General features: G+C 45.3%; 1 protein-coding gene across 1 annotated transcript; it reads right to left on the reverse strand.

The window, feature by feature from the left end:
• Positions 1 to 7: 7 nt before the first annotated feature.
• LOC307027557 (basement membrane-specific heparan sulfate proteoglycan core protein-like) lies at positions 8 to 27,290 on the reverse strand (the record flags this gene model as incomplete). Its single annotated transcript, XM_079695828.1, has 21 exons — positions 8 to 55; positions 818 to 1,009; positions 3,323 to 3,463; positions 4,686 to 4,750; positions 6,007 to 6,077; positions 11,383 to 11,469; positions 12,826 to 12,953; positions 13,309 to 13,422; positions 15,461 to 15,572; positions 15,820 to 15,938; positions 16,086 to 16,265; positions 16,703 to 16,867; positions 18,479 to 18,616; positions 18,810 to 18,871; positions 19,064 to 19,122; positions 19,381 to 19,467; positions 19,558 to 19,685; positions 20,137 to 20,284; positions 25,170 to 25,366; positions 25,871 to 26,050; positions 27,127 to 27,290. Coding segments are annotated over 21 exons (2,585 nt in total), but the record flags the coding sequence as incomplete, so codon positions are not given.

The raw sequence follows: 27,290 nt of genomic DNA on the forward strand, positions 1-27,290 counted from the left end.
TCAGGACGGACTGTACCTGCTCCGCTCGTTTGCCGCGAGCAGAGGAAGACTCCTTCTGCAGGGAGAACCAGTCGAACACAGAGAAACAGAGGGATGAGTTACGGCTGTTTGTCCATAAAGGCTTGCCGTAGTTTCTTTAGCACTAGAGGAAGTTCATAGAGCTCACTGTTGTTAGATTCTCTGCTGCACCCTGACGCACACATACCGGCAACAGTCATTGGAAACAGCTGTTAAATATGTGTGCTAATAAATAATGTTGATGCTAATTGTGTTAACTTGGCACTTCCAATGTTATGTTAGCATTAATGCTAATCGTCAGCCAGCTGTGTGTGCGGCATCGAAATCTCATGTTTTCCCGTATCTATGTTGAGTTCATTGATTAATGATGACGTGACAACAGAAGTAAATGTGTGTAAAGACCCTCAGATAAACATCCTAAAGGTAGCTGGTGTCTCCTCGGTCATTATTAAAGACACGGTTAGCCATCTGCAAGTTACATTCCAGTGAGAGCCGAATGATGAAAGTGAACACTCGGGTCATTAAGTCTTTCATGGCTTTTCACCCCGAGTTAAGAGGATGAGAGGCAGGGGAGCTGCTGAAGCTTGAGAAGACAGATTAGAGCAGAGGAAGGAGGAAGTGGAGAGTGGTCTGCGGGTCACTGAGTGTATCAGTGTGCTATATTCTGGGGTAGAGACCTTCCGGCCGAAGCTCCAAATAAACCCTCAGAGCTCCAGCTCTCCCGTGTCCCTCTGAGTCTCCATTGATGCAGAAGCTCCCCCCCTCACAGTGGGGGGTCACTGGTTTCTCAGGGACTCACCTTGTCCCCCTGGTAGGCGTCTGGCAGCTGCCAGTAGTGCGGCTCCTGGCCCAGGTAGTCGAAGCTGGTGTAGGACAGCTGCGTGCCCTCGGTGGAAACCTCCACGGTGAAGCCGCTGGAGATTCGGTTGGTGCGCTGACGGTTCACCAGAGCGAAGCCCTGGAAGTTCCCTGGAGTGAAGACGGTGGAAACCTGCAGGAGAACCCAGGAGGACAGCAGTTTGTGATTGATTCAGCACTTATTATTCTGATCGGACGTTTTGTTCACTTTGAAAAAGTGATGGGAAAGAGTCTGAATGGCGTCTGACTGATGAGGCTCAGTCCTCCTTTACCCTAAGTCATATATGTATTTGAACAGTGTTGGGCTGATTGTGGTGCTAGAGAGATGATCAACTCTGACACACATTGTGGATTCCTTGCTATCTCTGCAGTAAGTGGAAGGAACCGTGTACATAGAAGACAGGCTGTGGAGTCTTCTCTATTGCCTCATGTTCTTAACCCATGAAGATTGTATTTTATTTGCTTGTGTTTTTGTGACCTGGTATGCACTTTCTTAAACCTGAAATTCAAAGACCTTTAAAGCGTATTCGTACGCTCAAACATGGCGCACTTTGAGACAAAGGTCTAGGGTCATTTTTGTTGCACTTTCTTAAGGTAGGAAACAATGCCTTCAAGGATTCAAGTACACAAGTAATCCATGCATTAGCACTGAAGGAACTCTGAATATCAGCAGTGTTTTCCTGCAGACATCAGTCCATCTCTGGAGGATGTGCTCAGTGGTTTGGATGCATCATGCATTCGCTCTGAAACGAACAAGTGACCTCTACCAGGTCTCTGTAGTATCCAGTCCTTCTCATTGTGTCATTACCAGGTCTATGTGGTATCTAGAGACTTCTCATTGTGTCATTACCAGGTCTCTGTAGTATCCAGTCCTTCTCATTGTGTCATTACCAGGTCTCTGTAGTATCTAGTCCTTCTCATTGTTTCATTACCAGGTCTCTGTAGTATCCAGTCCTTCTCATTGTGTCATTACCAGGTCTCTGTAGTATCTAGTCCTTCTCATTGTGTCATTACCAGGTCTCTGTAGTATCTAGAGCCTTCTCATTGTGTCATTACCAGGTCTCTGTAGTATCCAGTCCTTCTCATTGTGTCATTACCAGGTCTCTGTAGTATCCAGTCCTTCTCATTGTGTCATTACCAGGTCTCTGTAGTATCCAGTCCTTCTCATTGTGTCATTACCAGGTCTCTGTAGTATCCAGTCCTTCTCATTGTGTCATTACCAGGTCTCTGTAGTATCCAGTCCTTCTCATTGTGTCATTAGCAGGTCTCTGTAGTATCTAGAGCCTTCTCATTGTGTCATTACCAGGTCTCTGTAGTATCCAGTCCTTCTCATTGTGTAATTACCAGGTCTCTGTAGTATCCAGTCCTTCTCAGTGTGTCATTACCAGGTCTCTGTAGTATCTAGTCCTTCTCAGTGTGTCATTAGCAGGTCTCTGTAGTATCCAGTCCTTCTCAGTGTGTCATTACCAGGTCTCTGTAGTATCCAGTCCTTCTCAGTGTGTCATTACCAGGTCTCTGTAGTATCTAGTCCTTCTCATAGTGTCATTACCAGGTCTCTGTAGTATCTAGTCCTTCTCAGTGTGTCATTAGCAGGTCTCTGTAGTATCTAGTCCTTCTCAGTGTGTCATTACCAGGTCTCTGTAGTATCCAGTCCTTCTCAGTGTGTCATTACCAGGTCTCTGTAGTATCCAGAGCCTTCTCATTGTGTCATTACCAGGTCTCTGTAGTATCTAGTCCTTCTCAGTGTGTCATTAGCAGGTCTCTGTAGTATCCAGTCCTTCTCAGTGTGTCATTACCAGGTCTCTGTAGTATCCAGTCCTTCTCAGTGTGTCATTACCAGGTCTCTGTAGTATCTAGTCCTTCTCATAGTGTCATTACCAGGTCTCTGTAGTATCCAGTCCTTCTCAGTGTGTCATTACCAGGTCTCTGTAGTATCCCGTCCTTCTCATTGTGTCATTACCAGGTCTCTGTAGTATCTAGTCCTTCTCAGTGTGTCATTAGCAGGTCTCTGTAGTATCTAGTCCTTCTCAGTGTGTCATTACCAGGTCTCTGTAGTATCCAGTCCTTCTCAGTGTGTCATTACCAGGTCTCTGTAGTATCCAGAGCCTTCTCATTGTGTCATTACCAGGTCTCTGTAGTATCCAGTCCTTCTCATTGTGTCATTACCAGGTCTCTGTAGTATCCAGTCCTTCTCATTGTGTCATTACCAGGTCTCTGTAGTATCTAGTCCTTCTCATTGTGTCATTACCAGGTCTCTGTAGTATCCAGAGCCTTCTCATTGTGTCATTACCAGGTCTCTGTAGTATCCAGTCCTTCTCATTGTGTCATTACCAGGTCTCTGTAGTATCCAGTCCTTCTCAGTGTGTCGTTACCAGGTCTCTGTAGGAACACTCTGCTACAGTAGAAGCCCTGTTAAGATGCTAAATGAAGCCTGAATGAGACGTACCAGGTCTCGGTAGTGGGTGGAGCTGGAGCACTGCTGAGTCACGCCCATGCAGAAACAGGACAGGCAGCCATCTTTGTTTTCAGGGCTGAGGTGGAAGGTTCCAGGTCTGCAGGTGGAGCAGGACGGGCCCTCAACGTTCATCTAAACACAAGACATAACACACATGTAACAACATCTAACATAGAATAGAATATAATCCTTTATTCTCATGATACTGGTACAAGGAGATGAGTAGAGCTGATCAAAGATACAAACAAACGAGAGATGTACACATTCAGGAGGAGAACACATGCACACAACAAGCATTCATACTTCAATAAGCATCTCCTCTCCTCTCTCCTCTCATTTCATCTCCTCTCTCCTCTCATCTCATCTCCTCTCCTCTCATCTCCTCTCTCCTCTCATCTCATCTCCTCTCCTCTCCTCTCATCTCATCTCCTCTCCTCTCCTCTCAATCTCATCTCAATCTCATCTCCTCTCAATCTCGTCTCCTCTCAATCTCGTCTCCTCTCAATCTCACCTCCTCTCCTCTCAATCTCCTCTCTCCTCTCATCTCATCTCCTCTCCTCTCATCTCCTCTCTCCTCTCATCTCCTCTCCTCTCCTCTCCTCTCCTCTCCTCTCCTCTCATCTCAATCTCATCTCATCTCATCTCTCATCTCCTCTCCTCTCATCTCCTCTCCTCTCATCTCCTCAATCTCATCTCCTCTCCTCTCCTCTCATCTCCTCAATCTCATCTCCTCTCCTTTCATCTCTCATCTCATCTAATCCCCTCTCCTCTCATCTCCTCTCCTCTCCTCTCATCTCATATAATCTCCTCTCCTCTCCTCTCATCTCATATCCTCTCCTCTCCTCTCATCTCCTCTCCTCTCATCTCCTCTCCTCTCATCTTAAAAAAAGAAACCCTCTCAGTCCATCACAGTCTGCATCTGAAGGAGGATACAGGAGGTAAATGTGTGCATATGTATACATGTATCTGTTGATGTGGTATGTATATATTTGTATATATATATTTGTATATATATATTTGCATATTTGTATGTTTGTATTCTGGATTGTGGGAAACAGCCTTTCTCTCTGTGTGTTCTCACAAAGTGAAAGACTGGCTCTAAAGCTGACTTTGAGAATAAGGCTGAGAGGTGATGAGAGGAGAGGAGAGGAGATGAGAGGAGAGGAGATGAGAGGAGAGGAGATGAGATTGAGGAGAGGAGAGGAGAGGAGAGGAGAGGAGAGGAGAGGAGATGAGATGAGATGAGAGGAGATGAGATGAGAGGAGATGAGATGAGAGGTGATGAGAGGAGAGGAGAGGAGAGGAGATGAGAGGAGAGGAGATGAGAGGAGATGAGATGAGAGCAGCGGCTCACCTTGCAGCGGCACACGCCTCCAGCACAGCTCTCTCTTCCTCTCTGGTCGCAGTTATAGCAGTTACCTGGAACAGGAAGCAGAACGTCACCAACTCTCGCCTCGTTAAAGAAACGAGGTGACGCTTTATATTAACGTACGCACATTCACCATCAACTAGTTGTTAAATAACACGCATGTTAGCAGGCTCTTTATTAGTTATTATAAAACACTTATTAAATCCTTATTCTGCAGGACCACGTTCTACAAGTAACACGCCGTTAGTTTAGAGTCTTTCCTCAATAACTCTCTGATTACTGCTGATTGGTTGCAAGTAAGGAAGTTGCTGTACATGTTGTATTGTACATGTACATGTTGTATTGTACATGTACATGTTGTATTGTACATGTACAATACAACATGTACATGTTGTATTGTACATGTTGTATTATACATGTACATGTTGTATTGTACATGTTGTATTGTACATGTACAATACAACATGTACATGTTGTATTGTACATGTACATGTTGTATTGTACATGTACAATACAACATGTACATGTTGTATTATACATGTACATGTTGTATTGTACATGTACATGTTGTATTGTACATGTTGTATTGTACATGTACATGTTGTATTGTACATGTACATGTTGTATTGTACATGTTGTATTGTACATGTACATGTTGTATTGTACATGTACATGTTGTATTGGTCATGTTGTATTGTACATGTACATGTTGTATTGTACATGTACATGTTGTATTGTACATGTTGTATTGTACATGTACATGTTGTATTGTACATGTACATGTTGTATTGGTCATGTTGTATTATACATGTACATGTTGTATTGTACATGTACATGTTGTATTGTACATGTTGTATTGTACATGTACATGTTGTATTGTACATGTACATGTTGTATTGTACATGTTGTATTGTACATGTACAAGTTGTATTGTACATGTGCATGTTGTATTGTACATGTGCATGTTGTTGCATGAGTTTGGTCTTAATAAGCTCAATATGGGCCTAGTAAGGCAGAAGTACAACAAGAATAGTAATTCTCCCGTAATAACACTTAACACATATGATCTATTCTTATGTAACAAGACGTGAAACTATAAGTGTTAATTGAGTCTAAATAACTCAAGACGATGTGTTTCTAACTCAGAACACGTTCCCTATTCTAAAGTGAAGTCTCGTTCATAACCAATAAGATAGTAGTTTGTCTCTAATATGTTAATGAGCAAATAGTTGATGGTGAATATTTGTACCTTAATCTAAAGTGTTACCAAAAACGAATATTAAAATGTTCCTGAATCCGTTTGTACCGTTGACTTCGTTGTTGCCGACGGTGCATCTCTGTCCCAGCTGGGGGTTGCCGTTGTATCCTGCAGCACATCTGAAAATAAAAACAAGACATCGTGCATGAGCAAATATTTCCGGTTAAAGAGGAAACATGTTTTTAACAATGAGGCAGGAAGCTGGGGAGTCTGCAGGACGTACAACACTTGTCCTTTGGGGGGTTATCTTCAACCAAGAACAAAGGACTGAGTCATTCAGACTAATAACATCCAAGCTTTGAAACTGTTCCATCCTGTCAGAGCTCTTAGCCTCATGGTCACACCCAGTCTCACGGCACTTCGTGTTATCATCACGAAATGTAATCTATTGATTCGAGTTCACCAACAAGATTTTCCCTTTTTCTTCGTGTCACACAGAACGATTTTAGAAGCAATGTATTTCTATTGGTAGTGTGTTTCGTGCCTGCAGCAAATAACAACAAATTAGAAGGAACACAATCCACTATCCAACCTTAGACTAACTTCACCGCTGATGGGAGTGTCCATTTAACCAGAGCCGCTAAAAGTCGAGCTGTATTTTACAAATCAATGAACACAAGATAAAACAAATACAGTATGAGTATCCTGAGGCTCTGAGACATTTATTTTTCTCACGGACAGCAAAAAAAGTCAGACATTATAGAATTTAAAATAAAAACAATAATCGTGGCTTGATGTTGAGTAAGAACATGTTTTCATGAACCCCACAGCTTCCGGTCTTCCAAGACCCGAGCGGACAAAAAGACGCAGGCACGAAACCCACTACCAAGAGAAATACGTTGAAAAAATGGGAAAACCATGTTGGTGAACACGAATCAATAGATTAAATGTATTTCGTGACTACAACACAAAATGCCGTGAGCCTGGGTTGTCATGGTTACACCCAGATTACAAACAGCTTTCCCAGAAATAACACCCTTTGCCTGGAGATGGATGAAGCACAGCCACTGCTAAAACCCCCAACATGCCTCAGAGGTTGATCCCATCTCTTGTATCAGTCTGATATACTGAGCAGCACCTTCACAGCAACAGAAACATCACCTTAACTCAAACATTGAACTGATATCAGAAGGAAGGACAGAGGAGGGAAATAAAGAGCGTTGAGGAACACGCTGAGCTGCTAACGATAAAGCTCCTGATATGGCGAGAAAGCAAAGCAAGCAAACTACACACTGCCACCAGAGCGATGCTTCTCCACGCCCAGCTGATGTCCGTCTTACCTCACCTGTCCTCTGGGGGGCGCCGCGCGTCAGCAGGACAGCCATGATATGAGCTTTAGGGAACCTTAATTTAACTAACTCCTACAACAGTTTCTATGAATCGGTTAACCTTACAGACAGGGTCGTTTATAGAGACAAGGAAACATGTCATTACAAAGGGAAATGGAAAATACAACACAATAGAAATGGTCTTGAAGACAAAAACAACTGTTCCTACTAAGAAAGGACACACAGCTAGAGATCAGCATGGACATTAACAATCGGAAAAAACATTTGAAGTCAGATTTCCTGGAAACTGTGTCGATGCATTGATGACACATTTCCCCCTGTGGTGAGGATGGGACTGATTCTGAGATAGATCAAACTTTGGTCGGGGGGGGGGTTTAACGAGGTCAGCATTTAATGATTGGTCCAGAAAACTGCTGGCCATGTTGCCATAAAACAGACTATTCATGGTCCCCAGGGCCCAGGAGTTCAAAACTTTTAATCTCAATCAGATCGGATCAGATTTTGAAATCCCATTTTTTGTGATCCAGGATCAGACAAGTCGGACAGATGTTGTCCCTGGAGTTCAAAGCAATTCAGGATAGGATCAGCCTGATCCAGATTACGAGTTTTCAAGATGACTAGATCCTGAATATCAGTGCTTTAATCCTACCGATCGCCATCTAGTGGACATGAAAAATAATACAAGGAAGACAAGAGACCACATTGCAAACATCTATTGTCCGCAATTACTTTTGAAAGGTGATGACAGATGATGGACTTTTTTTTTGTTGAAGGTATTTTTTCTTTAAACTAAATTACATTTGTGATTGACAATCTTTGTTGTGATATTTTCATGAGCATAAACATTTATGTCATCAACATTTGGTTGAAAACAAAATAGGCCACCACAAACGTGAGCAAAACATTTAAAATAAAATGTATTTCCCATGAAGGCTAAAAATTGTGTATTATTTCAGTTAACAAACGTTGCCATCTTATTTATATTGAAAAATATTTTTAAATAAATTGTACAGTAAATGTTGCTCTGGTAATCCACTGGAGATCCACCCCTCTGGTGGGATCAGGGTAATCCAGTTCTTTGGGATCAAACTGATCCCAATCCTGTGTTGTCGGTTTGAACTACCCGTTTTGAAGATTTGATCCAGATTAAAGCTTGGATTGGATTTCCTGATCTGATCGGATATCAAAGTGATCGTAATCCTGTTTTTTGGTTTTGAACTCCTCAAAATCCAAATCTGATTTGATCAGATAGGGATTCAAAGTTTTGAACTCCTGGGCCCAGACGATGAATCCAGTTGTTTTTAGATGTGCCTTTTCTTCTAGCGCCACCAAGGTATGCATTTGATCACAGATACCATAGTTTAGCATAAAGGAAAGTATTGGACATGAATTCGTCCTCCGGGGACCATCAATGTCAATCTTTTCCAATGGTTGCATTGATTTAGTATTGCAGCAAGTAGCGGGATGTTCAATTGTTAATTTTGTTTGGAAATATAACCTTTAACGAATGTTCTTCTTAAACCTGGACTAACACAATTATTCAGTTCATATTGCTTACAGAAAAATGCAGAAAAGAACGTGTCCACCTTGAGGTAGTCTGGCCATAACACAACAGACAACGCATATAAAGCACCAATGCGAACAAATGAGACACAAGACAATCGGCGATCTCTTCATGGCAGGATTCTGGGAAACAGTTCATCATAAAAAACTCCTCAAAATAAACAGGGTGGCATTAAATATCTTGAAAGCCCCTTTTCCAATAACACCAAGGAGTCCCTTCATTAAGTTCAAAATACAAGGTTGCAGTACAAAACATAAATATAAGGAGATATATACAAATGGAGGAGTATTCCTTAGTCGTCGGGGATGATCCTGATGGGAATGGCCAGCCTTCCCAGGACAACGTGGAGAGACCCGTCCTGGCTCCTCCCCTTCTTCCCTGACTTGTAATTTCCCTGTAAAAGCTGCAGGAGGTCCAAAACCCCAGGCTGAGATTTACTCTTCTTTTTCTTCTGCTCAGGTTTCTTAGTTAGTCTCTTTGCAGTGGCAGCTTTGGCTTTAGGAGGAGTTGGTTTCCTTTTGACCGTCGTGTTGGCCTTCTTCTTGGTTTTAGAAGGAGTCGTCCTTTTCACCGTGGCGTTGGACGTCTTCTTCGTGGTGGTCGGTTTCGTGGTTGAGGCCGTTTTCTTCCTGGTATTTTGAGAAACCAACTTGTAAGAATTGTCCTCCGTCTTTTCCCCACCGTTGTGTGACCTCTTTGACTCGCCCTCCGGACTCTTCCCACGCTCCTGAACCTTCTTGGGAACCGGTGCATCGGATCTAAACGCCTTGTGACGTCCGTTGCGTCTGATGGGGGGTGAATCCTTTCGTTTGGCCTGATCGGGCTTTGCTTTGTGAGATGGCGGCTCCAGTTGAAATTGAGTAATCGCTCCTTTAACTTGCTTTGGTTTTGCTTGGCTTGGAACTTGTTCAGCGGTCACAGCGGACCTCCTACCTGCAGTCAACTTTGTGTTAGGCTTCACTGTAGTTTTAGATTTAGATGCAGATTGTGAAGTAGTCCTAGGTCTACTCAGGGTAGTCCTTGTCGAGGTTTTACTTGCTGATTTGAGTTTCCTCACTCTGTGTCGTGCAGTATTTGGTTTGTCTGCTGGTAGTCCTGGGGTCGGTATGCTTTCCGGCACCGTGGCTCTGCTGGTAAACGGTGGTTCTGTGGGTTTAACTCCATGCATTGGGTACAGCGACAAAGGAAGGAGGGTAGCCATTAAAGGCGGATCCCTCTTTTCTGGTATTGATCGGGAAACATGTCGTGCTCGTTTCATCCTGTTCATCTCCTGAGCCAGCGCCGTGAAGCCGTCGATCAGGATCTCCAGACGCCCCTCCAGTCTGCTCAGACGGGCATCCATGTCCGTGTAGCCCTTCTCCAGTTCGCCTACCTTCTTGTTCTTCTCCCCGACCGACTGGATGGCGATGAGCTCCCTCAGGTTGGAGCTGAGCTGCAGCTGCTGCTCCTCCATGCGGTGGATGCTGTCCTTCATGTCCAGCGTGTTGCTCTCCAGCATGCTCAGACGCTTGTTGAAGGTGTTCAGGTGCATCCTCAGAAGCTGCTGTAAGCTGGAGTGTCTGATCTCCGGACTGGGGGTGAAGCGAGTGGGGATCCTGGGGGATAATCTGTTGGGAGCGACGGAGACATCGCCCACCCCGGTTGATTTAGTTTCACGAGTGGTGCGGTGGTGGATTGCGGCAGAAAATAAAGTCTGTGAAGGGAGGACGGTGGTTCCCGCGGTCTCATCATCATCTCCACTGCCGTACGGGAAGATCTGTTTCTCCCAGCTGAAGTTAAACACAGCTTCAGCTCCACATCCCACAGGCAGCAGGCCCTCTATCTGCTTCTCCAGGAAGGGGTCGTCACAACTGTCTGCAGGCAGCTTCTCTTCTCTTAATGTCAAAACAGCACAGTCAGGTTTCAGACGTTCAAATCATTGCACAAGTTGCGTCTTACACCCAAAAACACCTCGTCATCTTTGCCCTTTTGGAGCAGCAAAGATTGATCAGCCGGACAGGAGTCCTCATAAATGCCACGACTACATTTATGTCGTAGAAACCCAGAAAATACACTCGTTCTGTGCACAGACCAAAATCACAACAACACCTTCAAACATGTCGCTACCAGCCAAGCGCGAAGCAGAAAGCAACCTCTGAGAAAGCTTAAAGGAGGGAAGCAAAGGACAGCAGAAGAATGACACGGATCATATCCACTATCCAACCTGAGACTAACTTCACCGCTGATGGGAGTGTCCATTTAACCAGAGCCGCTAAAAGTCGAGCTGTATTTTGCAAATCAATGAGTGGTGCAGTGGTGACGTGTGTTTGGCTGACAGAGGGTCTATAACTCCAAGAAAACAAACCCCACCAGCAACAAACTTCAGAAGGGTTTTACATTTCCAGTTCCTGGACTGACGCCCCCTCCCATCACGACCACAGCCATGCTTCACCTGTGATGACACCCCTGGATGCTCCTGCCAGCCCCCACCTGACCATGGTGCCAGCCCAGTAACCCAAACATTGTCCAGATGACCGTCAGAGAACGGCAAAAAGAGAGAGACAAAGCAAGGGGGGGGGGGGGTGTTCTTACCTTTCACAGTTCCGGCCGGTGTACCCGGGGGGGCAGTTATCACAGGTGGGCTGACCGTCAGCCTCCAGGTGACAGGTGGAAGAGAATCTGTGCAGAAAAAGGAACATGCCTGAAGTTCATTGCTGGCATTAAAGAGGCCCTGTTCTGCTTCTGTGGTTCTATAGGTGTTAGTGCATGTAAACGGTCTGCAAAGCTTAAATCCCCGTGTTCTCTCCCACTGGTAAACAGGTAAACAGGTAAACAGACAGGTAAACAGGCAGGTAAACAGGCAGGTAACAGGCAGGTAAACAGACAGGTAAATAGGCAGGTAAACAGGCAGGTAAACAGGTAAACAGACAGGTAAACAGGCAGGTAAACACACAGGTAAACAGGCAGGTAAACAGGTAAACAGACAGGTAAACAGACAGGTAAACAGGCAGGTAAACAGACAGGTAAATAGGCAGGTAAACAGGCAGGTAAACAGGTAAACAGACAGGTAAACAGGCAGGTAAACACACAGGTAAACAGGCAGGTAAACAGGCAGGTAAACAGACAGGTAAACAGGCAGGTAAACAGGTAAACAGGCAGGTAAACAGGTAAACAGCCAGGGAAACAGACAGGTAAACAGGCAGGTAAACAGGCAGGTAAACAGGTAAACAGCCAGGGAAACAGACAGGTAAACAGGCAGGTAAACAAGTAAACAGACAGGGAAACAGACAGGTAAACAAGCAGGTAAACAGGTAAACAGCCAGGGAAACAGACAGGTAAACAGGCAGGTAAACAGGTAAACAGCCAGGGAAACAGACAGGTAAACAGGCAGGTAAACAGGCAGGTAAACACACAGGTAAACAGACAGGTAAACAGACAGGTAAACAGCCAGGGAAACAGACAGGTAAACAGGCAGGTAAACAGGCAGGTAAACACACAGGTAAACAGACAGGTAAACACACAGGTAAACAGACAGGTAAACAGACAGGTAAACACACAGGTAAACAGACAGGTAAACAGACAGGTAAACACACAGGTAAACAGGTAAACACACAGGTAAACACACAGGTAAACACACAGGTAAACAGGTAAACACACAGGTAAACACACAGGTAAACACACAGGTAAACACACAGGTAAACACACAGGTAAACACACAGGTAAACAGGTAAACACACAGGTAAACAGACAGGTAAACAGACAGGTAAACACACAGGTAAACAGACAGGTAAACAGGTAAACACACAGGTAAACAGACAGGTAAACACACAGGTGAACGCACTCCCCACTTCATTACTGACGTTAACACAGTTATTTTTTAAATTACAATTAAAGAGGCCCTTGTTCTTCTTCTGTGGTGTTCCCTCTCCTGTAGTTCTATAGGTAACGGTCTGCAGAGTCTAAAATCCCCCCTTCACTACTGACGTTAACACGGTTTCTACGCTTTGACATTAGACATACAGAAAGTGAACTCACTGGTTGCTCGAAGCCGTCCCAGGGCACGGACACGGCTGACAGGCCTGAGCGCCGCCCGTCACCGGGTTGCCATAGAAACCAGTCTGACAGCGCTCACACCTGGGCCCCACGGTGTTATGGAGACACTGCTACACACACACACACACACACACACACACACACACACACACACACACACACACACACACACACACACACACACACACACACACACACACACACACACACACACACACACACACACACACACACACACACACACACACACACACACACACACACACACACACACACACACACACACACACACACACACACACACACACACACACACACACACACACAGGTGAGATCCATGGAACAGTTGATGCGTTTCCACATGTTCAGATATGCCAGGAAACCATTAGTGCATTCCTGTGCTCTGATCAAAGCTCCACAGAGGTCACAGAGGACAGAGACAAGAAGACGAAGACGAAGACTCACCAGACAGCGTCCCGTCTCCGAGTCGCAGCCGTTAGCGTGTCCGTTGCAGTCACACCTGTCGCAGGTTCCCAGGTAGAGACCGGAGCTGGAGCGAGTGTAGCCCACATCACACTCCTGCAAACACAGAGAGACAGGTGAGAGACAGGTGAGAGACAGGTGAGACAGGTAGGAAGCAGAGAGACAGGTGAGAGAAAGGTGAGACAGGTAGGAAGCAGAGAGACAGGTGAGAGACAGGTGAGAGACAGACAGGAAGCAGAGAGACAAGTGAGAGACAGGTGAGAGACAGGTGAGAGACAGGTGAGACAGACAGGAAGCAGAGAGACAGGTTAGAGACAGGTGAGACAGACAGGAAGCAGAGAGACAGGTGAGAGACAGACAGGAAGCAGAGAAACAGGTGAGACAGATAGGAAGCAGAGAGACATGTGAGACGGATAGGAAGCAGAGAGACAGGTGAGAGACAGGTCAGAGACAGGTGAGACCGACAGGAAGCAGAGAGACAGGTGAGAAAGACAGGTGAGAGACAGACAGGAAGCAGAGAGACAGGTGAGAGACAGACAGGAAGCAGAGAGACAGGTGAGAGAGAGACAGGAAGCAGAGAGACAGGTGAGAGACAGACAGGAAGCAGAGAGACAGGTGAGAGACAGACAGGAAGCAGAGAGACAGGTGAGACAGACAGGAAGCAGAGAGACAGGTGAGAGACAGACAGGAAGCAGAGAGACAGGTGAGACAGATAGGAAGCAGAGAGACATGTGAGACGGATAGGAAGCAGAGGGACAGGTGAGAGACAGGTCAGACACAGGTGAGACCGACAGGAAGCAGAGAGACAGGTGAGAAAGACAGGTGAGAGACAGACAGGAAGCAGAGAGACAGGTGAGAGACAGACAGGAAGCAGAGAGACAGGTGAGAGAGAGACAGGAAGCAGAGAGACAGGTGAGAGAGAGACAGGAAGCAGAGAGACAGGTGAGAGACAGACAGGAAGCAGAGAGACAGACAGGAAGCAGAGAGACAGGTGAGAGAGAGACAGGAAGCAGAGAGACAGGTGAGAGAGAGGTCAGAGACAGGTGAGACCGACAGGAAGCAGAGAGACAGGTGAGAAAGACAGGTGAGAGACAGACAGGAAGCAGAGAGACAGGTGAGAGACAGACAGGAAGCAGAGAGACAGGTGAGAGAGAGACAGGAAGCAGAGAGACAGGTGAGAGACAGACAGGAAGCAGAGAGACAGGTGAGAGACAGACAGGAAGCAGAGAGACAGGTGAGACAGACAGGAAGCAGAGAGACAGGTGAGAGACAGACAGGAAGCAGAGAGACAGGTGAGACAGATAGGAAGCAGAGAGACATGTGAGACGGATAGGAAGCAGAGGGACAGGTGAGAGACAGGTCAGACACAGGTGAGACCGACAGGAAGCAGAGAGACAGGTGAGAAAGACAGGTGAGAGACAGACAGGAAGCAGAGAGACAGGTGAGAGACAGACAGGAAGCAGAGAGACAGGTGAGAGAGAGACAGGAAGCAGAGAGACAGGTGAGAGAGAGACAGGAAGCAGAGAGACAGGTGAGAGACAGACAGGAAGCAGAGAGACAGACAGGAAGCAGAGAGACAGGTGAGAGAGAGACAGGAAGCAGAGAGACAGGTGAGAGAGAGACAGGAAGCAGAGAGACAGGTGAGAGACAGACAGGAAGCAGAGAGACAGGTGAGAGACAGACAGGAAGCAGAGAGACAGGTGAGAGACAGGCAGGAAGCAGAGAGACAGGTGAGAGACAGACAGGAAGCAGAGAGACAGGTGAGACAGAATAAAGAGTAGTTCCACTGCAAAGCTATTCTCCGGGGGGATTTCTGGGAACAACACCATTCCGTTATCTTGATTCTGATTGGCCAGAAGACTCAAAAGGCATCAGCAAAGATACTTTATTGAACACTACGTGACAGACGTTTCTCTTTTCGTGTATCTGTGACCCACCGGTCGAGAACCGCTGCTTTAGATATAGTACTTTTGTTTCTCATTCGTCTGTGCCTGTGATGTCTGTGATGTCTTGTTCCACTTGTTCCCAGTGGGTCTTTCTAAACCAGTGGGTCTTTCTAAACCAGTGGGTCTTTCTAAACCAGTGGGTCTTTCTAAACCAGTGGTATCCCTCCAGTCTAAGGTGTGCTTGTTACCTGGCAGGAGGGTCCGGTGTACCCCTGAGGACACGAGCACTCCTCCACCTCCAGAGCTCTCTCGTTCCCTGTGGAGTGAGGGACCGCCACGTCCATCTTGATGTCCGAGATACTGTGACACGCACACACACACACACACACACACACACACACACACACACACACACACACACACACACACACACACACACACACACACACACACACACACACACACACACACACACACACACACACACACACACACACACACACACACACACACACACACACACACACACACACACACACACACTTAGTAATCACCCATATTACACATGCATTCTTTATGGAGGGTCAGACTGAAGAGGGTCTCCTACCTGCTCTCTGCCATCAGGTCGGAGTACGAGGCTCGGATCATGAAGACGGAGACGTCGGCCAGCGCCATCAGAAGATGTTCCCGAGTGCAGGGCTGTCCGTCAGCGCGTCGCCATGACGACTGTCGGCGGGGGGGGGGGGGTAGAATAAGTTAGAACTCTAAATAAAGTCTCACTGACCGACTGTCTTCCGATTAAACCTGAAGTTCACCAAAGTGTTCTTTCTCATGACTCTTTGCTGTGAGGGTGAGTGGATAATGATAGCTCACCTCTCTGAAGGTGACGGAGACGCTGCTGGGGGTCCTGGGTTGGGGTCTGGTCTTGGAGAAATGCTCCAGGAAGATGCCGCTGCCCTGCAGCACCACGTCCGGCTGCCCGTCGATGGCCAGAGAGCGCTGAAGAGGCTCGAAGCGAAGTGTGTAACTTAGAGAGCCTCCGTACGCCGTGACCTGGGGGGGGGAGACAGAGGGGGGAGACAGAGGGGGAGACAGAGGGGGGGAGACAGAGGGGGAGACAGAGGGGTTTAACACCTGTATCATGAAACTATGAAAGCAGCAGAATGTGTAAGAGAAGCTTGGAATGAAGACCAAAGCCAGTCAAACTGAACCTTTTTAATTTATATGATCAAAAAAGTTTCCAACAAGAACGGTCGTAGACGGGGAAATGAACTCGACGTACTCGTATTCATTTCAAATCCTAACAGGACAATCAGCTGTTTCGTTTAACCGCCTGATTGACATTAATTAACAAACCTATTCCACTCCACAACCAATATTCAATATTTTACGCATAATTATACAATCAAAGAGTAAATCAACATTTTGGCTCGTATAACCTCTACACAAAAGAAGCATAAAGTGAGTCTCCTCAGGTGACCCCCCCTCACCTTGTCCCCTCTGAAGCTGGGGGGCAGCAGCCAGTAGTACACGTCGTTGGGGAGGCTGCTGAAGGCTCGGTACGAGACCTCCGATCCTCTCTGAGAGATCCCCTCTGTGATGGTGTCAGAGTTCCTGCTGTTAGAGAGGGAGAACTGCTGCCCGGACCCCCGCACCTGAGACAGGGAGCACAGGTACACAGGTCAACACACAGGTGCACAGGTAAACACACAGGTAAACATACAGGTCAACACACAGGTAAACACACAGGTACACACACAGGTAAACATACAGGTCAACACACAGGTAAACATACAGGTCAACACACAGGTAAACATACAGGTCAACACACAGGTAAACACACAGGTACACACACAGGTAAACAGGTAAACACACAGGTAAACTGAGGCCTGTACCACGAAGCAGGATGTTCTCTTAGCGGCTAACTTCAGGTAAACTCTGGGTTTCCGGTCCTACGAAGCTGGTTCTCTTTTTAGCGGGCTAGATCTCCATGGTAACTGATGCTGAGCGGCTAACCTGCCCCGGAGCAGGTTAGGTTGCAGGCTAAGAGCTCAACTCAGTGAAAGCACTGCCTGCTGACCAATCAGAGCTCAGTGTGCGGAGTTTAAAGCGATCAAGTCATATTACAGGAGAAAGGAAATACAGAAAAGCTGCCGTTGCAGGAAAGACGGCCGGCAGAAATCAGCGACTGTGTGAACGTGAACATTAATAGAATATCACCTCCCATCTTCAGAGCAATCTGACTATTATAACATTAGCGTTAAGAAAGCTTACTTAAATATCTGCCACAACATAAGTAACCGGATCAGAGTAACATTAAGTACAGTCCGCGGCATATCACATCATAATGTATCATCTCCTTATCTGAGTCAGCTGAGCCGTATCTGGCCGTGCAACACTCACAGTGTCACATACTGGATGCAGAAGGATTATTTGAAGCAACACATTAAGTTGAGGAAACACTCGAGTCAAATGTAATGAAAGTCAGATGGTGTCTTAGACGGGGCAGTGATATCATAAACCTGTTCATGTACGCATTCAAACACTTGTTCTGTTACCAGCTGTATTCACCTTGCAGGTGCAGCTATGTGGCTTTGATCCTGGATCAAGTGTTTAAGTCATGGATGTTTAAAGTTTAACTTCTTCATATGTCTAATATTATAGTTGACTTTTCATTCAGGAAGTATGACGCTGCGCTGTCAGTACGCTTCTCCATGTTTGTGATTGGTCGAATGCTCCAGATACCACCCCTTTCATGTGAACGCTCCTAACTAGATAGGACACGGCTGGTTTGAGCGATCCACTTGATAACCCGCGTCGTAGGACCGTTTAGAGAGAGCACGTATGTTTTGGATTAGGCCAACCGGCTAACTCAAACATATCCAGGTTAGGTTGAACCAGCTTCGTAGAACAGGCCTCTGGACACAGACTGAAAACTCATCTCTTTGTCTCCACTTCCAGAGATAGAATTACTAACAAAGCACTTGTATACTAATAAAGGGCTGGCTGATCTAAAGCCAGTTGAGTAGCACTTGAAATGTTTGGCTCTATGAAACCTGATGAACTTATATGATTCTGTTTTCTTCAAGGTTGTATCTTCTTGGTCGAATGCACTTATTGTAAGTCTCTTTGGATAAAAGCCTCAGCTAAATGACATGTGATGTAAACACACAGGTAAACAGGTAACACATAGGGTACACAGGTACACACACAGGTACATTCACAGGTGAACACACAGGTGAACAGGTACACAGCCCCCCCCTCACCTGGTCGCGGCTCCAGGCGGAGCTGGAGCAGCTCTTGGTCACGCCCATACAGAAGCAGCGCAGGCAGCCCTCAGCGCGGTCTGACAGGTGGAAGAAACCCGCCTTACACTCGTCACACAGGGCGCCTGCAACGTTGTTCTGAACACACACGTGACTGGTTAGAGTATTATAATATAATCCTGTCAGGATGTGATTCAATGGGTTTTAAATGACCCTTTTGTAAAGCAAATGTTGCACACTCAACCCAAAGACAACCCCCCCCCCCCTTTTGCAAACAAACAATCCCAGATAAAGTTTATATTTCTTTGTTTTTTTGTCCTGCCGTGTTTACCTTGCAGCTGCAGGGTGAGCTGCTGGAGCTGATGCTTCCTCTGCTGTCACACTTAGAGCCTTCTGCAGGAGAGAGGAGAGGAAACAAGGAGACAAGGACATGAGGGGACAAGGACATGAGGAGAGGAGACTGATCCAGGTGTGCATACCTGAGATATGACATAATGATGTCTACAGCCTACAGCACCACCAGAGAGCACAGACCACAATAACCACTACGCTGTAATGGTGGTAATGAGTTGAACGTGTACTCACGGACAGGAACACACTTCCCATTGGGCAGGAGGGGGTTGCCCTGGAAACCAGCAGCACACCTGAAACAAAACGGTAACATTTACATATCAGCATCTCCCGGTTCCAGAGCTGGAGTTCTTTTTTCTCATAAACTGACTTTTACTCAGGATTTGACTTTTGTATTGAATTAAAAATACAATTTAAATTTCTTTTTTTTATTTGACTTTTTGGGGGAATTCTTTTTTTTACTATTTTATGTATTTATTTGTATTCAGTATTTTTATAATAATAATTGATAATTGACTTTTTCTCAGAATTAGATTTGTAAATGTCCTCACTTCTCGCAGCGTCTCCCGGTGTATCCGGGCCGGCAGGCGTCACACGTCGGCTGCTTGTCCACGTCCAGGAAGCAGCTGTCAGAGAATCTACAGAGAGAAACATTCAAGAAACAGATATTTAACAACAAGAGGAGTGAGGTACCGGCGGGGGGGCTCGTAGTGTCTATAATATCATACCGGCGGGAGGTCTCGTAGTACGGGCAGGGGCACGGCTTGCAGTCGTCGGGTCGGCCTCGACTCGGGTCTCCGAAGTATCCGGAGCGACATTTATCACACTGAGGACCCTCGGTGTTGTGCAGGCAGCTCTACACACACACACACACACACACACACACACACACACACACACACACACACACACACACACACACACACACACACACACACACACACACACACACACACACACACACACACACACACACACACACACACACACACACACACACACACACACACACACACACACACACACACACACACACACACACACACACACACACACACACACACACACACACACACACACACACACACACACCAGGGAACATGCTTTATAACAAATAACACCTTTATGACTCGATCAAAGTGTCCCGTAATAAGATAAGATCAAATGTATTTTATTAATCCCAATTTGGGAATTGTTGTTGCCGCAGCATAAAGCAAAACAATAATACACACATTCTTAAAAAGTAGAAATAACAATATAACATTATAATAATTCTAAAATCACGTTTCCACAGAGCTTTGTCTCACCAGGCAGTTTCCGCTGATCGTGTCGCAGGCGCTGGCGTGTCCGTTGCAGTTACAGCCGGCACACGTTCCCAAATACTGACCTCCAGGAACCCGCTCGAACCCAGAGGAGCACGACTCACAGGAGAGACCGGAGTAACCGGGGGGACATCTGAGGACGTATTGATACTGTTAACATACAATACTATTACTAACACGACTCACTGGAGAGACCGGAGTGACCGGGGGGCATCTGAGGACGTATTGATACTGTTAACATACAATACTATTACTAACACGACTCACAGGAGAGACCGTAGTAACCGGAGTAACCGGGGGACATCTGAGGACGTATTGATACTGTTAACATACAATACTATTACTAACACGACTCACAGGAGAGACCGGAGTAACCGGAGTAACCGGGGGACATCTGAGGACGTATTGATACTGTTAACATACAATACTATTACTAACACGACTCACTGGAGAGACCGTAGTAACCGGAGTAACCGGGGGACATCTGAGGACGTATTGATACTGTTAACATACAATACTATTACTAACACGACTCACAGGAGAGACCGGAGTAACCGGGGGACATCTGAGGACGTATTGATACTGTTAACATACAATACTATTACTAACACGACTCACAGGAGAGACCGGAGTAACCGGGGGACATCTGAGGACGTATTGATACTGTTAACATACAATACTATTACTAACACGACTCACTGGAGAGACCGGAGTAACCGGGGGACATCTGAGGACGTATTGATACTGTTAACATACAATACTATTACTAACACGACTCACTGGAGAGACCGTAGTAACCGGAGTAACCGGGGGACATCTGAGGACGTATTGATACTGTTAACATACAATACTATTACTAACACGACTCACAGGAGAGACCGGAGTAACCGGGGGACATCTGAGGACGTATTGATACTGTTAATATACAATACTATTACTAACACGACTCACTGGAGAGACCGGAGTAACCGGGGGACATCTGAGGACGTATTGATACTGTTAACATACAATACTATTACTAACACGACTCACAGGAGAGACCGGAGTAACCGGGGGACATCTGAGGACGTATTGATACTGTTAACATACAATACTATTACTAACACGACTCACAGGAGAGACCGGAGTAACCGGGGGACATCTGAGGACGTATTGATACTGTTAACATACAATACTATTACTAACACGACTCACAGGAGAGACCGGAGTAACCGGGGGACATCTGAGGACGTATTGATACTGTTAATATACAATACTATTACTAACACGACTCACAGGAGAGACCGTGGTAACCGGGGTAACCGGGGGACATCTGACACCTGATTATTTAATGTCACTTTCTCTCAGAAATTTGCATTTTTTCGCAGTGTTCTGAAATTTCTCTCAGAATTCAACTTTTGTTTTAGTTGAAATTTTTCATATAAATGTACTTTTTTTTTACATTACTTCCTTTTTTATATTATTTTTTAAATTAGTTTTAAAAAAAAAATCTAACGCGAGGACATCTGAGGACGTATTGATACTGTTAATATACAATACTATCACCAGCAGGACTCACAGGAGACGCTGAGTCCTGGGGAGAGTTAATGGATGACTGTTAGTTTTGTGGACGGCGTTACAGGAGGACATCTGGGGAGCAGAAATAAAACGCTCTTCAGGAAAAGTGTTTCCAAAGCGCTAACAGATCACAGACCGCCCTGTGATTCAAACCAGCTGACAGGAGAATCAGAGGCACTGAGAACAGAGGACTGGATCAACGAGTCATTGAAGGAAACTGGAGCTGTGAAATACAAACGGATTTGACAACTTTAATTTCCTTCAAACTTCTTTCTGTCCATATGTTTCTGTTTGGTAGTGGATGGGTTTATTAAAGGGAGCTCCAATGTATTAGTTTCATAGTGTGTATTATTTGGAGTCTATAGCGTTGTGATAAAAAGTGGAACTAGAGTCTCACATTATTTGTATTTGAAACACAGCCAACAATAATTGTGAACATTTTAAAACGCAATGATTCTCTCCGGTCGGCCAGAAGAGCTTTTCTCTCTGGCAGATGAATCCTTACGGCCAGCTCCATTTCTCCTGGGACTGTTTATCTCCACAGTCCCTCCATGTTTGGAGAAATGCAGGAAATGGGATTTTGGATTCAAATCGAGAACATTTCTCCGGTGGAGGACCCCCAGACCTCCTCTTTGGTGACCCCCCCCCACTCCTCAAACCAGATATACACCTTGTATATATGTGTATGTATTACCTGCACATACATGTGGATATGCACTGTGTTTCTCTCCATGTCTGCACGTTTTGTATGTATATCTGTTACCTGCACATGTATGTGTATCTGTTACCTGCACATGTATGTGTATCTGTTACCTGCACATGTATGTGTATCTGTTACCTGCACATGTATGTGTATCTGTTACCTGCACATACATGTGGATATGTTACCTGCACATGTATGTATATCTGTTACCTGCACATGTATGTATATCTGTTACCTGCACATGTATGTATATCTGTTACCTGCACATGTATGTATATCTGTTACCTGCACATGTATGTATATGTTACCTGCACATGTATGTGTATCTGTTACCTGCACATGTATGTGTATCTGTTACCTGCACATGTATGTGTATCTGTTACCTGCACATGTATGTGTATCTGTTACCTGCACATGTATGTGTATCTGTTACCTGCACATGTATGTGTATCTGTTACCTGCACATGTATGTGTATCTGTTACCTGCACATGTATGTGTATCTGTTACCTGCACATGTATGTGTATCTGTTACCTGCACATGTATGTGTATCTGTTACCTGCACATGTATGTATATCTGTTACCTGCACATGTATGTATATCTGTTACCTGCACATGTATGTGTATCTGTTACCTGCACATGTATGTGTATCTGTTACCTGCACATGTATGTATATCTGTTACCTGCACATGTATGTATATCTGTTACCTGCACATGTATGTGTATCTGTTACCTGCACATGTATGTATATCTGTTACCTGCACATGTATGTGTATCTGTTACCTGCACATGTATGTGTATCTGTTACCTGCACATGTATGTATATCTGTTACCTGCACATGTATGTGTATCTGTTACCTGCACATGTATGTATATCTGTTACCTGCACATGTATGTGTATCTGTTACCTGCACATGTATGTATATCTGTTACCTGCACATGTATGTATATCTGTTACCTGCACATGTATGTGTATCTGTTACCTGCACATGTATGTGTATCTGTTACCTGCACATGTATGTGTATCTGTTACCTGCACATGTATGTGTATCTGTTACCTGCACATGTATGTATATCTGTTACCTGCACATGTATGTGTATCTGTTACCTGCACATGTATGTGTATCTGTTACCTGCACATGTATGTATATCTGTTACCTGCACATGTATGTATATCTGTTACCTGCACATGTATGTATATCTGTTACCTGGACATGTATGTGTATCTGTTACCTGCACATGTATGTATATCTGTTACCTGGACATGTATGTGTATCTGTTACCTGCACATGTATGTGTATCTGTTACCTGCACATGTATGTATATCTGTTACCTGCACATGTATGTGTATCTGTTACCTGCACATGTATGTGTATCTGTTACCTGCACATGTATGTATATCTGTTACCTGCACATGTATGTGTATCTGTTACCTGCACATGTATGTGTATCTGTTACCTGCACATGTATGTGTATCTGTTACCTGCACATGTATGTATATCTGTTACCTGCACATGTATGTGTATCTGTTACCTGCACATGTATGTGTATCTGTTACCTGCACATGTATGTATATCTGTTACCTGCACATGTATGTGTATCTGTTACCTGCACATGTATGTGTATCTGTTACCTGCACATGTATGTATATCTGTTACCTGCACATGTATGTATATCTGTTACCTGCACATGTATGTATATCTGTTACCTGCACATGTATGTATATCTGTTACCTGCACATGTATGTGTATCTGTTACCTGCACATGTATGTGTATCTGTTACCTGCACATGTATGTGTATCTGTTACCTGCACATGTATGTATATCTGTTACCTGCACATGTATGTGTATCTGTTACCTGCACATGTATGTATATCTGTTACCTGCACATGTATGTGTATCTGTTACCTGCACATGTATGTATATCTGTTACCTGCACATGTATGTGTATCTGTTACCTGCACATGTATGTATATCTGTTACCTGCACATGTATGTATATCTGTTACCTGCACATGTATGTGTATCTGTTACCTGCACATGTATGTATATCTGTTACCTGCACATGTATGTATATCTGTTACCTGCACATGTATGTATATCTGTTACCTGCACATGTATGTATATCTGTTACCTGCACATGTATGTGTATCTGTTACCTGCACATGTATGTATATCTGTTACCTGCACATGTATGTGTATCTGTTACCTGCACATGTATGTATATCTGTTACCTGCACATGTATGTATATCTGTTACCTGCACATGTATGTATATCTGTTACCTGCACATGTATGTATATCTGTTACCTGCACATGTATGTGTATCTGTTACCTGCACATGTATGTGTATCTGTTACCTGCACATGTATGTATATCTGTTACCTGCACATGTATGTGTATCTGTTACCTGCACATGTATGTGTATCTGTTACCTGCACATGTATGTATATCTGTTACCTGCACATGTATGTGTATCTGTTACCTGCACATGTATGTGTATCTGTTACCTGCACATGTATGTGTATCTGTTACCTGCACATGTATGTGTATCTGTTACCTGCACATGTATGTATATCTGTTACCTGCACATGTATGTATATCTGTTACCTGCACATGTATGTGTATCTGTTACCTGCACATGTATGTATATCTGTTACCTGCACATGTATGTGTATCTGTTACCTGCACATGTATGTGTATCTGTTACCTGCACATGTATGTGTATCTGTTACCTGCACATGTATGTATATCTGTTACCTGCACTCCTCGACGTCGTACGCGTGCCCCATGGTGCTGAACTCCACGGTGGTGGTCTCCATCACGATGTCGCTGAGCGCCACGCTGACCATGTGATTATCGTAGATGGTTCTGATGCTGATGCTGTCGAGGTCAGCGAGGGTCATCAGGAGGTCGTCCCGAGTCACCGGGCGCCCGTTAGAGTGCTGCCACTTATCCTGCAGGCAGGACACACAGCTCGTTATCGATCAAACACCGGGACGCATATACATCGTTACAAAAGGACTTGTTAGAGTTTGATATTAAAGGTCTCTTATTATGCAAAATGCACATAGTGATGTCCTTTATACATCACTATGTGTCCCCGGTGTCCCCCCCCGGTGTGTGTCCCGGTGTGTCCCCGGTGTGTCCCCGGTGTCCCCCCCGTGTGTCAGGAGACTCTCAAAGTGTCAGGAAATAAACCCCTCTCTCTTTCCCTCCGTACCCTCATCTCTAAAGACGGGGGACCCTTGTGGTAAACCCACGAGAGAAGAAGCATTTGAGCTCCACACTGTTTCAGAGATACTCCTTGATGTGGTTTAGAACATAATTCTTCAGACCCAGAATCAGCACTTTGGTAACAGGGATGAAATAGAGGGGTGGGCTAGAATGATCTGTTTGGTGTGTGCTTATATCTGAGACCTTTAGTATATACCTAAACACATGATAAAGGTTTCTGGTACCTCAGTGAAGCCGATCTCCCTCTGGTTCGCCACCCGGGCGGGGGTGGGTTTTCCTCGCTTGTAGACCAGCCGGCGTCCGTTCCCCACCAGGATCACATCGGGCTTCTCCACCGGCTCCGAGAGACCGCGGGCCAGAGTGTAACGGATCTTAAACTTCAGAGTTCCGCCGTACGAGTCGATCTGGAGACAGAATAGGAGCCTGTGACGTCAGACTCTCATCGATGAATCTCCACTGTGTGTACGCATGAGAATAAAAGCCTTTTGACGGGGAACTGGTTCATCGCTCAGGACGGTTTCACAAGCTTCAATCATCCCAACAGACTGGATCTGGGACAAACCGTGGATACACTCTGGAGCTCAACGATGTTACCCAGTATGAACATGACCTGTCCCGGTCCCTGTATATCGAACCAAGCAGCAGCTCCTGCTCAGGGCTGTGTTTAGATGTTCTCAGCCTGAGTTGAGACACGCTGCTTCTATACAAGTAAGGACATTTGTGTTTCTTTGTTGTAACAATGGATTTCTTGCTCCGATATAAGATGTGTTGCCAAGGAGCATTGTTGTTAAGTGTATATATGTGTATGTGTATAACTTCTGGATACCTCAAGGAGCAGACTGGAGACAGGAGCTTGTGGTTTGGGGTGTTTTCATCTAACCCAGGCTGTTCATCTAGTGACAGACATGACACCACCACTTACTGGCTCTCTTTGGACAGCATGCCTCCTCATTAAGGGTTTCAGGTTATATAATCAAATGATGCTGCTCTCTGCAGCTGGGTGATCATGTGTAAGGCCTGTTAGTTAATCCAGCAGTGGTTTCAAAGTGAACAGCGTCTGTATGACCTGAGGACGACCCCTGGAGATGGGTCGGGAGAGGCCAATGAATAAAGTCCATGACAAACCCTACTTCAAGTTTCACGTGTCTCTCACTGTGAGCTCAGCAGCTGCAGGGCGGATAAGCCAATGAACAGCTGGAGTCCTCCTCCAGCTGAGCAACATGAATATATAGAGGACATCAAACTAATACAGCTGATCAAACAGTGCCAAAGGATGTTTTGAGATGCGAGAGTAAAGAAATAGTGCCAGAAGAGTCTGTGTACAAGTACATGGAATGATATATGCGTCATTTGGAAGATGAATAAATGTACTGTACTTATATAAGTATATATAGTAAATAAGATGCAAGCAGATGAATGTGTCTGGATGCTCTTATCAAAGCTCAGGTGTGTTCTGGAGGTCTTTAGACCTCGTCCTCACCTTGCTCCCCAGGAAGTGGCGGGGCAGCGTCCAGAAGGAGTCGAGGTTGAGGAAGCGTCGGGACAGATCCACCAGCTGGAACTCCTGCAGCTCGGGGTTCACCAGCAGCTGGGTGGAGGACAGGGGGGGGGTGCCGGGGCGCGAGGGGTACGACACGTTCACTC

The sequence above is a fragment of the Notothenia rossii genome (assembly GCF_949606895.1).
Source record: "Notothenia rossii genome assembly, contig: scaffold_429, whole genome shotgun sequence".
Lineage (NCBI taxonomy): Eukaryota > Metazoa > Chordata > Actinopteri > Perciformes > Nototheniidae > Notothenia > Notothenia rossii.